Source organism: Aythya marila, assembly GCF_965140915.1.
Source record: "Aythya marila genome assembly, chromosome: 1".
Classification (NCBI taxonomy): Eukaryota; Metazoa; Chordata; class Aves; order Anseriformes; family Anatidae; genus Aythya; species Aythya marila.
In genome coordinates, this window is record NC_139042.1 from 1,269,401 (window position 1) to 1,283,143 (window position 13,743).

The 13,743-nt window shown below is 41.4% G+C and overlaps 1 protein-coding gene across 2 annotated transcripts in view; it reads right to left on the reverse strand.

Moving 5' to 3' along the window:
• Positions 1-13,743, reverse strand: part of PGM2L1 (phosphoglucomutase 2 like 1) — a 33,920-nt gene that overhangs the window by 7,145 nt on the left and 13,032 nt on the right. For both annotated transcript variants that reach the window (XR_014319411.1, XM_082784141.1), the window contains exons 3-11: positions 11,056-11,162; positions 8,482-8,566; positions 7,482-7,565; positions 5,698-5,891; positions 4,542-4,731; positions 4,220-4,317; positions 3,266-3,446; positions 1,320-1,413; positions 344-473 (exon numbers count right to left, since the gene is read on the reverse strand). Coding sequence is in view for 1 of the 2 variants with exons in the window: in XM_082784141.1 (XP_082640267.1) it covers positions 344-473; positions 1,320-1,413; positions 3,266-3,446; positions 4,220-4,317; positions 4,542-4,731; positions 5,698-5,891; positions 7,482-7,565; positions 8,482-8,566; positions 11,056-11,162 (1,163 nt within the window). In the remaining variant the exon portion in view is untranslated. The remainder of the gene's footprint in view (positions 1-343; positions 474-1,319; positions 1,414-3,265; positions 3,447-4,219; positions 4,318-4,541; positions 4,732-5,697; positions 5,892-7,481; positions 7,566-8,481; positions 8,567-11,055; positions 11,163-13,743) is intronic.

The following is a 13,743-nucleotide window of genomic DNA, read 5'->3' on the forward strand; positions in this document are numbered from 1 at the left end:
AGGTATTTTTGAATTCCAGTACAGGCTTCAGTTGCAAAGAAATAAAAGCCAATGGGTTAGAACAGACTCGAGGGTCCCTTTCAACTGAACTAAGAACATCAAGTCCAAGTGCCTGACCACTTCAGGGCTAACCATAAGTTAGAGAATATTATGAAGGCCATTAGCCAAATCATCCTCTTGAACAATGACAAACACAGGGCATCAACCACTTCCACCAGGAAACTGATTCCACTGTTTGAGCACCATCACACTGAAGAATTTTTCCTGGTGTATCTGAACCTCCCCTCACGCTGCTTTGTCCAAAATAGCTAAAGAAAACACATTAATGAAAATTGCAACTTACGTTTCGTATACCTCAATGAGCTTCTGTGCCAGCGACAGGTTCTTGCTTTCCAGGTAGGCTGCCATTTCGGCTATGACCACTGCTGCGCTGACACCGTCTTTATCCAACACTGATGTGCCACACATGAAGCCTAGAAACAAAAACCTGATTGTGGAAAACTAAGTTGACATACTATTATACTGATTTACCGAGTGAAATTTTAACCTTGTTTCACATAAATGAAAATTGGCCAATATATGTAAGCTTTTTATTACTGAATATGGTTCCCCTCCTCTAAGAAATCTAGTTAACTTCAGGGTTAAAAGGGATAGAAAGATATGTACTGTAATCAATTGAATCCAGACTGATAATATCTGTTGTCTGAGGGTACTGTCAGTGTACTCTGCTAGACATATCAATTTCCTTGTTCTGTGCAAGCACAGCAATATTGCAAAGTCTTGCCAGTAATGTAAACCAAAAGAAATCCCTATTGATCCAGAATTAGTAGCCTAAAAAACACTGCTCCACAATACTGCCAGTCTGCCTTCTTTCTGAAGGGATTCATGAGCCAGATCTTAATTCCTTATTGTTAAAACTCCAGAAGCTTTTATGACTATGGGAGAAAACTAATATGGAATACACGCTCTCTTCAGGAAAGGCTTCCTTTTCAAATGACTTACTGTATGTGAACATGCTATCCTAAAAAGCTGCCATTCATCCTACGAATGGAAGAATCCCTACAGCTGAAATGTTCACGGTGCAGTTCTGTAAGAACAGTATCAGGACCAGAGATCTGATGGGATCATAACTATTTAACAGCACTTTCTACGATAGTTGTCAAGTTGATTTGATGAAAGCAAAATACCAGTACTAGTAACAAGAAGAATAGAGAACAAGCAGTACTTGTGTGTTTGTTTTCACAACTAAGACCACTCCTTTTTAGTTACAGTTCTGCTGCACTGCCCTTGACATTTTAAAGTGATAGTCATATACATACCAATAGACTCTTCAAAGGCAAAGAGAACTTCTTTTCCATTATCTAGGAGATCTTTTACTCTACTTCCAATCCACTTAAAACCAGGGAGTGTTTCCTGAAACAGAGGGGAAAAAAAGAATGCTCTATATACAAACTCTCTACTTAGTTTCAAGTCAAACAAAAGTGTAACCACTGGTCCCTTCACCTCCAGGATACTTCCTTGAATTGCAATCTTTCATGTCAGCCTTGGAAGTTCAGAGAAGAGGGAAGAACAGTGGATGCATTCAGGATTTTAAGGTCAAAGGGAAAGTCTGCTGAGTCAACACGCTAAAGCTGAAGGGCATTTTTCCTACTTTCATGGAATAGCTTTCCTGAATTTAAACCTCATTAACTGATCAACATAATAGGGACAGTAGACAAGTCAGACCTTCAATTTAGCTTATGAATCTAAGGCAAAGTGACACCAGATAGCATTTTACTAGTAAATACTCAGCTGGGACCTGAATATTAAGTTAAGGAATAAGCGTGCTTGAGAGACTGCTGTTATCTCTGAGATCTCTGATAAGTGCTACAGGAAGGAAGATCTTATAACATGAGAGAATCATGTAAAGGAAAATTTACAGCAGTTTGGGGGTGGTGGTAGGGAAAAGCACTTATGTTCTTCAAATCATGCAAAAAACAGTGAAAATTTTAGAAACTGATCACAAAGAAAAGGAAAGTACAGAGAGAGGAGGCTCTCAGAGGACACCAAGGGGTTCTTTAAATTCACAGCTGTTTTCCAGTCAAACGTGTTCCTTGCTAGAAAAATAGTATGAACGTTATTTAGTGAGATAAAGAAATCCTCTACAAGGCAACGACACTCATCCGGATTAATCGTATTTGGAAAGTCAAACAAAATAGCTTTGAACATCACTTCAATTTCACTTTAATTCCTCATTGTTTGATGGAACATTTTTTCCCCACAGGTTTAATTTCAACATGTGTATGAAACAAGACCTGAATCTTAGTATGTTTGTGCTAAGCTTTAGAGTATTTGCATCTCTTGTGGCTAACATCCAACAGCCTCAGTAATCAGAACTACTTACTTTGAATGCAGGAACTAAAGTAATAACCATCAGTCTACAGGGGCAGCACACATTTTCCTTTTTTTTTTTAAGCTTGAGTCAGAAAGAGTGTAGCCAGCAGGGCCAGGGAGGTGCTCGTACCCCTGGGCTCTGCTCTGCTGAGGCCGCCCCTCGAGTGCTGGGTTCAGCTTTGGGCCCCTCACTCCCAGAAGGACATCGAGGTCCTGGAGCCTCTGCTCACAGGGAATCAGGGCCAGGAGCAGAGGGAATGGCCTCGAGTTGTGCCAGGGGAGGCTCAGGTTGGCAATGAGGAGACATTTCTGCTCAGCAAGAGCGGTCAGGCCTTGGGACGGGTTGCCCAGGGAGGTGGGGGAGTCCCCGTCCCTGGGGGTGTTCAAGGAGAGCTTGGACGTGGTGCTTGGGGACAGGGCTTGGGGGTGACATTGGTGGTAGGGGGTGGTTGGAGCAGGTGATCCTGGAGGGCTTTTCCAACCCCAATGATTCTGGGATTCTATAAATCAGTGCAAGGTGATTAGGTCTGGATACATCCAGATGTATAGGACAAGAACCTATAGAAAAACATGTCAGGATATGTAATTAAAGTTTTGTGTTTCCTACTTGCAGATTTGCAGAGGTTGATACCACAGCCTGCATTCACTGTAAGGTGCACTGAGAAACAAGCTGCAGCTGCTAGTCTACCTGATACTGAAATCAGGCTTCTCTAGGTTAAAAGAGCATTCTCTGCATATTGGGATGCAGAAACAGTCCCAGCCAAGAGGCCGGAAGTTATTTTTCTATTTTTCATTTCATAAAATTGTAAGTGAAGGGCTGAGAGAGAGAAAAGAAAGAATACTGCAATCAGATTTTACTCTGCAAGATGGCATGATTAAAACCCACACGTACTTCAAAGTGAAATCCTTCTTTAAGTGCAATTGCTCTCAAAATTTTTGAGGAAACTGTGGTCGCTAACATGTAAACATTCTTCACATCAGCATCTTTGGAGCAGTTTTCCTTCCAGCATGAAAACATCCACCACCCAAACAAAGCTGCTAGCTCGTTGCCAGTGAACACTTTCCAGCAGCCACTGTAAACAAAACAGAAAAGAGAAAATTGAAGTGTTCTTTGAAGTTTCCTAGGAGCATGAAGATGTTTTCTGCAGTCACTGGATCAATCAGAATCTGAGCACACTACTGACGAGCTGCTCTACACAAAGCCATACTAAACAGGACTCCACATTCATCACATTTCAATGATTTACAAGCACAGAACATTCTATTTCCAAGCAAGAGGTATCAATTAAGTTATCTTACTATCAACTTGCAAACACCTTGTAATTTATTGGATGGAAGAATAGCAATCTATACGATCTATGCACTGCAGTCAGGCAATGCCTGCAGAGCTGTGCACTACAGTTACTACTTACACAATTATAGGCATTTTGGCCTGTTAGTGGGAGAAAAATAATTTATATTCAATATAAAGAAGCCAGGAAAAAAAACAACTAACTGTCTCAAGATAACATTTATTTGCCTGCTAGAAGTAAAAAAGTAAAAACTGCTTTTCTTACTTAAGATCTATCTTTAGCAACCACTGAACTTTTCACTTAAGTTTTACTTGGCCTTTTACTGTACCTCTAGTATTTCAGCCATTTTTTTTTCTGTATTAACTGATTTTATTTAAAACACATTATGGGAGGTAGAGTTATACTAGAACATGAAGCTAGCATGAAAAACACCCACACAGCTAAGGCACAACCAGAAAGGGTGGATTTAAGGTATGTGTCTATCACTTTGGGTCATTCTGCAGCATTCACTACCTGTTCCTCATTAAGAGAAGTAAAAAGGTCCCATTACTTACTTCTCCTGCTGCTCTGCCACTGCTAATCTATCTGCATCTGGATCGGTGGCCACGACGACTTTAGCGCTTTCTTTCTCTGCAAGCCTCAGTGACAACTCCTAGAGGGAAACAGGTGGGGGGCAGGAAATGAAATAAATGCAGTCTTAGTTAATTTACACAACACATAAAAAAGAAAATCATGCAGATTGCCCATTGAGTAAACACAATTGAAAGCCAGGTACTCCCTGTTCCTTCCCCAATTGGCTTTTCATCACAATATTGCATCTAAATGAAATCAAATCCCCAGAAACACATAAATCCGATGAAGTAGAAACTGAAATACCAGCACAGATTCTCCTTCTTCAGGATTTGGGCATTTGACAGTAGAGAAGTCTGGATCTGGATCTTTTTGTTCAGGTACTGGAATGGGGGGCTGAAAGCCAAAGGCCTTAAAAGCCAATTGCACATAGTCATGTCCAACTCCATGAAATGAGGTATGAACAAACTTCAGATTTGTTTGCATGTTTAGTTCCCTAGTAAGGAAAGCAGAAATTCAGTTAGGTTGCAGTTATTTTACAAGACCACTTCCAAGTCAGAAAGAGCAAGAGAAAAAAAAAAAAAATACAATTACACTTTATCCTATTCCGCTGATTTCTGCATTAATTTTAAAGAAAAAGAGTACTCATTTGGGCCTTCTCTAAAAATTGTTGGCTTAAAGCTCCCCCCCCTCCTGGAAAGTTAGGTATTTACCTACTGCTGAGCTGGCTGAAGATCTCCTACGGCTGAACCATTCATTTCTACATCAAACTCAAACCCTTTCACTATCCTGAAGATCTTATTCCCACTCTACTTCACCAAGGTTACTCATACTCCTCCTTTTACTCATGTTCTGTCCCACCTAACCTTCAAACTTAATCATTTTATTCCATTTCACGCATGTACACTTCTTTACTCTAAATTAAAGTGTTTTCTTCAGCGTTCTTTGAGCATTAAATAAAATGGCTCACATGAGAGTGTATTGTTGTAGCCTAGTGTTCAAAGGCAGGGACCAGACTTGAGTCTGAAGCTAGCTGCTTTACATGGTTCTGTTCTGATCACAGCCACCTAATTTAGTGACACATTGGAAAATGGACTGGGTGAGACAGAATGGGGAGATGACTGAAAATTCTTTCCACCACAAAAAGCACAGGACAACAGCCTCAAGCAGGCAGTGATGTCTGTGGCAGAGTGGAGCACCCAATTTCTGTGAACTATAAAGGCAGAAATCAAGGTACTGATCGAGGACAATAACAATTGCTACTTCCAAGTCCAAAACCATTAAAATTTTGGAAGACAATCCATGCCCTCCACATCTCCCCGGTAAAAAGGTTTATTGTATGGCAGCAGCCCATGCTACATCATTAAGCATGAATCGTACCTATCAGCACTCAATTTTCCACACTGTAATCCAAAGCTTACTTAAAAACGTAATTTAAGTACATTTTATTTTTATACAATACCTATGATAACAGATCTTTTTCAGATCTTCCATGTAACAGTCACAGATTTTCTTCAGAGGATCCTGTCTAAGAGGACTGGTATCCACTAGATTGTCATTCCAAGAGCCGTTCCATGGTTCAACGCACTCTTCTATACATTTTATGATTTCCTTGTCATGAGGAGATGTGATCTGTGCTCCATTTTCCCAATAAACCTGGTACGAGTTTAAAGAAAACAAAACAGTTTATTTACAAATATTATTAACTTCGTGAGTTCTCTTATCTACAGCATTCCACATGTTTTCTGCATCTTAAAATCACGGATAAAAGCACAGAATCAGACTCATCCAATTCTCAAGTCATTTTGGATCACACAGTTTATGGCTGCATTTATGTAACGCCAGTTTCTAAGCAAGCGACCTATTTTCAAAAAAAGTTATTCAGCCATTATGACTGAAGTCATCAGGACATGAAAAAAACAAAACTGGGAAGCCTACATTTAGCATTGCTGTACTCAGTGGAACAGAAATAAAACGTTATCTTCTGCATAGCCTGGCATTCCTTTTGATAAAAACAGCTTGTTTTCAACCTAAAAACAGATAAGCACTGTGTCAAGGTACTTGTTCTTCCCATAACTAAGCAACTGTAATCTTTCCAGCTGGAAACACTATCAAACCATGAGCTAAAAGAAAGTTTCTGTCAAAGAATTATGTAGATGACTGTCTTCCTGTGGGTTTTCCAACAGCATGGTTGGTTTCATTGTGTAGACTTTCTATTCAGATCAGTCTCTTTTCTTGGTCACTGGCTTTCATGAAGCACATAGGTCCTCAGCATCAAAACTATTGTTTTATCAAGTTTGGTTAAAATTGTCCAAAACCTTTAGAAGCTGCTTGAATTGACAGGAGAAACATTGGAGGGAAAAAAAAAAAAAAATAGTGAGAGGCTAGAAAAAACACTGTGCTGAAAAAAATGAAGTATTTGGTATCAGAAGACAGAAACAGTAGTTTTTTGACATCCTAAGCACTTGGAAAACTGATGGGGCTTATTTTCTTATTCAGTGGTAGGACTAAGCACAAGTAGAGGCTGACGTACTTTGCAGCTTGTCCCACAGAGGACAAGTGCAGGACAATCACCTCTGAGAGTCACCTCTGTGCACAGTGATGCTGGTTTTGCTATCATTGTCATTACACACTGAGCTGCTACTGAGCTCCCAGGCAGCTGAGCTTAAAGTTTAGATTCTTATAAAGTTAAGAAAGGAAATAACATGTTACAACACTGTATAAGCAGAATTCCTATTATGATTGTTATGCTGTTCCAAGCCTTCAAAAACAAAGCCATCTGTCTCACTGCCCAGTAAAACAAATCTCACACAGAGAGCACAAACTACTACAGTGTCATTAATCAAATATTAAACGGTCACCAACTTCAGCATCGTTACCTACTGCATTAACTAATTAATTCACTTAAGTTCGAGCTCAGTTTTAAGTTCATTTTTAAACCTGAGAGGTGAACTGATGAGTTGTTCAGGCATTCCCTCAGCTGCTGACTTGACTCTACACAATGCCACAACACTCTTGTGCTCAAGACACATAAGCAGTGTGATCTTTGGCTCCAGTCTCAGAAGAAAATGCACATAATTTGGAAGGATATAGAATGATGTGTTACTTGAAATGTTTTTTTCTTTTAATGCACAAGCACGCGTGCTTCAGAAGAAGCCAAAAATGCCTCCCAGTGCACCTAAGGCACACAGGTACTACTGGAAAGCAGCTAACTGATGCGTTACAAACCTCAGAGTTAAGCCTTACCTTATATCCATTGTCCTCCTTACGGTTGTGGGATGCTGTGATCATCACACCAGCAACAGCTTTCAACTGCTGAACAGCATAGGGCTGAAAAAGACACCCAGAAATGTTGATTTACCCAAGAATTCCACAGCTGGCACAAAAACATTACATTGTTAGGAGAGTTATGCAAAAGGATGCTGCAGAAATAGCTCTTCATGTTTCACCGGCTTATTTGAAAAGTACATAAACAAATGTTCACCATTCTGTTCTCTGTAGCTAGCAACAGAGAGATTGTTCAGAATATTTCTATGCTGTTGCACAACAACATGATTCTATTTCCCAATTCCATAAACACAGTTGTTAACCAGCCAACTGAAGAAAGCCTACACTTAGATTACATTAGCATTGCGAAAGAGGAAAAAGGTTGAAATAGAATGAAGGAATTCACCAAAAACTTGCTGAAAAACAAGTATTTGGAGCTAGAAACTAGATCAGCAGCATCCATAGCAGACTAGAAGAGCTCGCAAAATAGAAAAAGGTTTAGAGCTCTGTAAGAATAAGCTTCTCTGACTAGGAGAGAAAGCTTTGTGTGAGATATTAGAAGTGAATGCAGTCCATTTCTTCTGCTCTAAGCGGTGGAAGTCACGTTTTTAAACATACTATGTATGTGTATATAGTCACACACACACACAAATATTATGTTTGATCCCTAACCACACTCAGATGTTTAAGAACAGAGTAAAAACAGGAGAATGCTTCACCTGTAGCCTGCAATGCCTCAGCTACAGTGACCACTGTCCTAGCTGAGCAGCCTAGGGTGAGATGTGACTGTGACTATCTACACTCAGAATTCAGCAACATTTTTTTTTTACAGCCTCCCTGAAGAGCCAAGTGTACCGAGCATCCTCTGTTTTTCCATTTGAATGCTGGAATTTGAGCAGATAATTGCTAGTTCACGTTTTCAGTAAACTTAAATACTCCCTTAACTGCAGGGTTCAACAAAACGAAGGAGATGACTCACCACGAAAGGCGTAGGGACGTACGTTGAGAAGAAGTAGACAGGTACATCTTTAGCCAGTAGGACAGCTGCAGTGAGCTTTGCAAGTCTACCAACACAAAAATAAGACAGTCAGCCAACCCAAGTCCCCATGACAACCAATAGCTACAGGGCATTATTGTATTTTTCATTCCACTTGTTTCTTAAATCCCTCTCTTTGTCCTTTGCTTATATAAATAGCTGCATCCTACAGTTTGTACAATCAATGTTGTGCAGCTTTCAGGTTGTAGAAAGCACTTTTATTTATTGCCTGAAGAGTGCCAGGCACCCCTGTCAACGATGTAAATAAAACATTGATATCCCCTCCAAAAAAAAATACAGAGCCTGCTGGAGGAGTGACATTTCCTTAATTCAAGGATTGAACCGATCTCCCAGAAATACCAAAGTGCCAAATGTCAGCAACAGCAAATTCTGAAGAAAGGAACTCAGGAACCCACCCAGTAAAGCTTGTTCAGCAGTTTCAGGTTATTTCCTGAAACTAGATATATTCCTAAAACATAATTCTGCAAACCAGCGTGCTTTTAACTCTAGAAAGTTAGAAAGTAACCGTGTTTTTAAGCTTTGCCTTTATACTAAACTTTTCACTTCAAAAAGCAGGGAAACTCATTCTCTTTTACGAAGCAGAGTTTGATATGAAGCTGTTCTTTTCAAGGCAGGTACACACAGCTCAACAATTAACAGTGGGAAGTCCTGCTCCGAGTCAAATCCAATGAGAAGTTAAATAAAATGTTTTCTTTGCTCACTTATTTTAATAAACAAGCACTAACACTTGCTTATCTTGCCACGAGGGGTATATTGCAAGTCTGTTTAAGAATTCTGTACTCAGAATTCCACTGATAATAACCTGATATCACTTAGGAGTTTGAGAGCTAAGCGTGCAGTTCAAGCCCCTGAACTTTTGCTCCTGTAACACAATGAAGTCCATCAGTTTAATTACAAGATACCATCAGAACTCCTGCCATCCCCCTCCACGCTGGAACTGATGCAAAGGAAGGTGTGCTACTGCTCACACAGAGCCAGATGAGCGTGTTGATTGGGCTGAAAACACCTTTTTGGGGAGGCTTAATTTGATTTTAGAATGATTGGAACTATGAGACAGTTCAAGGGGACAAAGGCAGCATAATTGAGAATTGATTTGCTCCTTTGACACATGAACCATTAAGACTGTGCTGCCATCAAATCCAAATTCAAAGCTTTGTGTGGCTGAAAAGGGATGTTTTCCTAACACTTCCACATTTTTAAATGGTGTACAACAGAGGCAAATTGGGAAACAGCCTTGCAAATACAATGTAAGGGGTAAATTCAAAACCCTAACATCAATGCCTGGAGGATAACGTGCTGCACATCTCCATGGTGGGGGTTGGCCTGTTCTCCCACGTGCCTGGTGACAGGACGAGGGGGAATGGGCTTAAGTTGCACCAGGGGAGTTTTAGGTTAGATGTTAGGAAGAACTTCTTCACTGAAAGGGTTGTGAGGCACTGGAACAGGCTGCCCAGGGAAGTGGTGGAGTCACCATCCCTGGAAGTCTTCAAAAGATGCTTAGATGTAGAGCTTAGGGATATGGTTTAGTGGAGGGCTGTTAGCGTTAGGTTGGAGGTTGGACTCGATGACCTTGAGGTCTCTTCCAACCTAGAAAATTCTGTGATTCTGTGTGATATGATCTCCATGTCAGACAGAAAGGTGTGGAGATGCAGGCTTCATGGAAATGGAAAAGCTCTTAAAAGATGGTTGCTTCTTTGAAGAGTCACTAGTTTCTGTGCCCTGTAATACCAAGAACTTTTACATTCCTACAACGTTAAATGTGGACAGAAATAATAGTTAAAACAATTAACCACAGTAGCCACATGAACTACAATAATAAACTATAACTAAATAATAATTAACTACAGCATTGTTTTCTTTCATAAACCACACCATTACAAGCTTTGTTGCCCTAATGACAAGGAACTACGATTCCTCATCAAATTTAGAAAGCAGTTTTTAGGCATCATCCCTCCCCTTTCCCTGCAAAGGGCTCAATTTGACATCACGAGAACTTTATATTTAATCATCCCGTGTAAAATAGTCCCAGGGTGGAAATATTGAGATTACAGAGCAGCAAAAGGGCATCAAAATAGAGGGTTACAGTAGGCTGAAGGCAGAACTCTCCCAAGCAAGTTTCAATCAGATGTGTAAAGTGAAAGACAATTTTAACAACAGTGCATTAACATTTAGTGACTTCAAGCTAGAGATGCTAGTACTCTGAATTTACCTTCACATTTAAATTTCTCTCCAGGCTTAGCAACTTCTTAACGTCTGCCTAATGTTCTTGTGCATTTAGGCTGTAAATTCTTTGGTGAGGCGACTAGCCTGACATCCCACACGTGCACAGCAAGTGGTATTACAAAGGCTTTAATCCATGCCTCCCTTCCTTACTATTTACTATTTAGGGGAGGGGAAGTGTGCACAGTTCACGACATTAAAACGTTCTGATAGAAGGGAACGCATTCAAAGCCACAATTTAATTTCTAGTCTTGCAAATGTAATCAATACTCATACTTCTTACTGCTGCAGTTGCTGGTCACCTGACCTCGTGTGTCATATCCAACAACAAAGCCTCTCTGCTTAAAGTCTGAGAAACTCCTCTCCAGATACTTGTAGATCCCCTGAAAAGAGAAAAAAGAAGGGAAGGATTAGCTCCAGTGTAGTGTACACAAACGTTAAAGATGATTTTTCACATATGTTTTGTCAGTAGTCAGAACACGCCTCAGCAAAAACTGAGGTCACCAAAGCAGCACATTTCTAACCCCCCAAAAAAGTGTTCACACAAAGAAAGCAACCAAACAGTTGTGGGAAATAAAAGCAGCACAGTAAGTGACCAAACCTCAGAAATAGCCAGTAAAATCCTCAAGCAGCAAACGCTTGTTTTCACTCTGCAGCATGGCTTTTTTTTTTTTTTTCGGGAACCAAACTATCTTTTTAAAGACCCGGTAGAAAAAAAATCCAATTTTTGAAAATCCATCCCCTCAGACAACACAAGGACAGCGTTAGTCAGTGCTTGCCTTTATCCTTTTGTTCACAACACAAGTCACGCATCTTCCAGCGCTGATTCTAGAGTGCATGATCTAAATTTGCATTAAACTGCTGTTTCATCCTTACCCTCGGTTTCAAAAGGAAGTTTTTGGCTTCTGACCTGCTCCGCTAGATTAAAGTCACCCATTTATATGGGGATAGTGCAGCACAAATACAAGCTGTCTTGTCTGCTGTACATCACAGCAGAACATTTCCAATGGCAAGACATCAGAGAAGACCCCAGTGTGGGGAGAAGAACAGGGAATAGATGAAGGAAGCAAGTTGTTTTTTTTTTTTAAACCTGAAGGTGCTGAAGATTTTTCAAGTTTTTAAAATTGGTGGTGAGGAAAAATATGCCCTGAAACAGACACAGGAGGAAAGCAAACAGCCTCTCAGCCAGCAGCTCCTTCTCAAAAAAAAGGTTGGGGTGCTCTCTGAAATAGTTTATTGCAGTGTTCCAGCTTCACCTTCCATGGGGCCTTCACATTCATTCCCTTCCCACCTTGAATCTCCACCACAGAAACAAGGATGGAGCAGCAGCTTTAGACAAGATGGAAACCGTGTTGTCAGCACAAGTTTCATACAATCATTGGGGTTGGAAAAGCCCTCCAAGATCACCTGCTCCACCCACCCCCTACCACCAATGTCCCCACCAAGCCCTGTCCCCAAGCACCACGTCCAACCTCTCCTTGAACACCCCCAGGGACGGGGACTCCCCCACCTCCCTGGGCAACCCGTCCCAAGGCCTGACCGCTCTTGCTGAGCAGAAATGTCTCCTCATTGCCAACCTGAGCCTCCCCTGGCACAACTCGAGGCCGTTCCCTCTGCTCCTATCACTGGTTATCTGCGAGAATTGCCGTGTGCTACAGCTCATTACAACCATTACAATTCACTAAAACAAACACATCACCGTGAGCGTATCTTGGCCAAGCTTATCTTGACAGAGCTACCTCTTACCAGGACAAACTCCCTCTGCATGGGGGAGAAAGGGGAGATGTCAAGCTAGACTCAAAAGGATTTTTCCCCACTCCAAAGTGCATTTCTTTGCTACGTCCTTACCTGGCTCTGACTCCTTATCACCACGGAGCAAGCTCTTGATGAGAAAGCCAGACTCCTACCTGTGAAACTCAGCTTGGCTGAACTTTTTAAATAAAAAGATGAATGAATTTGCAGCAAGGAACACAGGTTTCTCTTCAGAGAACCATTTCAGCCACAGCTGCAGTGTTACTATAAAGGGATTAATGGAGAGAGAGAAACACTTGGATCAATTCTTGGCATGCCACTGGAGCCAGAAGCTGGCTGATGGCACGGTCACCAGCTGAAGTCACCTTCACAGCAGGCCGATGTGTTGATCCACAAACACGTTTGCACTGCCCCGATAACTTCAGGAACTTTCACTCCCAGTTGTAAGCAGATATGAGACAGAGGAATGGGAAAAGCCTGTTCACAACGTGAGCAGATTGAGTAACATTTAGGGAGATGAATGGCAGGTTTCTGACCGAGATACCCTCGTGCAGGCTAGCGGAATCTAGCCTGAGGTCAGGGCACGCCGCAGGGTTTATTCTGAACTAGTTCCTCAAGCACCAGGAAGTTGCACAACGAGGCCAGGATTTACAAACGAAGCAGCAGCACGTTGGACAAAGCGGTGCTGGTCAGGAACAGGAAGCAAAGAGGGCACAGAAACTTCTCCTTCAAGGTAAATTCCAACAGAACAACCACTACTCTTCTACGCACGGAAGAGGCATCATGCTACAAAGCACTCTTTACAGATGTAAAACCATTTCAAAGCATTTCTGTTTCATACTTACCCCCCCAGCAGCTTTCCCTCTCCCTCCTGCACCCCTGAACCTTCTCTGCTGGCAGTTCTAGGACCCCACACACCAAATTTCTCCTTCCCAGTGACAAACACCATAAGTATATTTGCTTTTCGAGTACACAGCAGCCCCTAATGCCAGCACCGCTGCTTGTCTCCCCGCTGTATATCCCTCAATCCTCAAACAGAGAAGCTGATTTATTTTTATTGCAGAGCAAGGGCCTCTATTGATCTCTTAGAGGTTAGACCTTCTGCTCTTTCTCCCCCGTGCCTCAAGCCAGCTATTTCTGCTGGAACATTTCTGGTAGCTCCTGGTGCCACTGGCAATCTCAATAACACCCCTCTCAGGGGGTGAGGCGGAA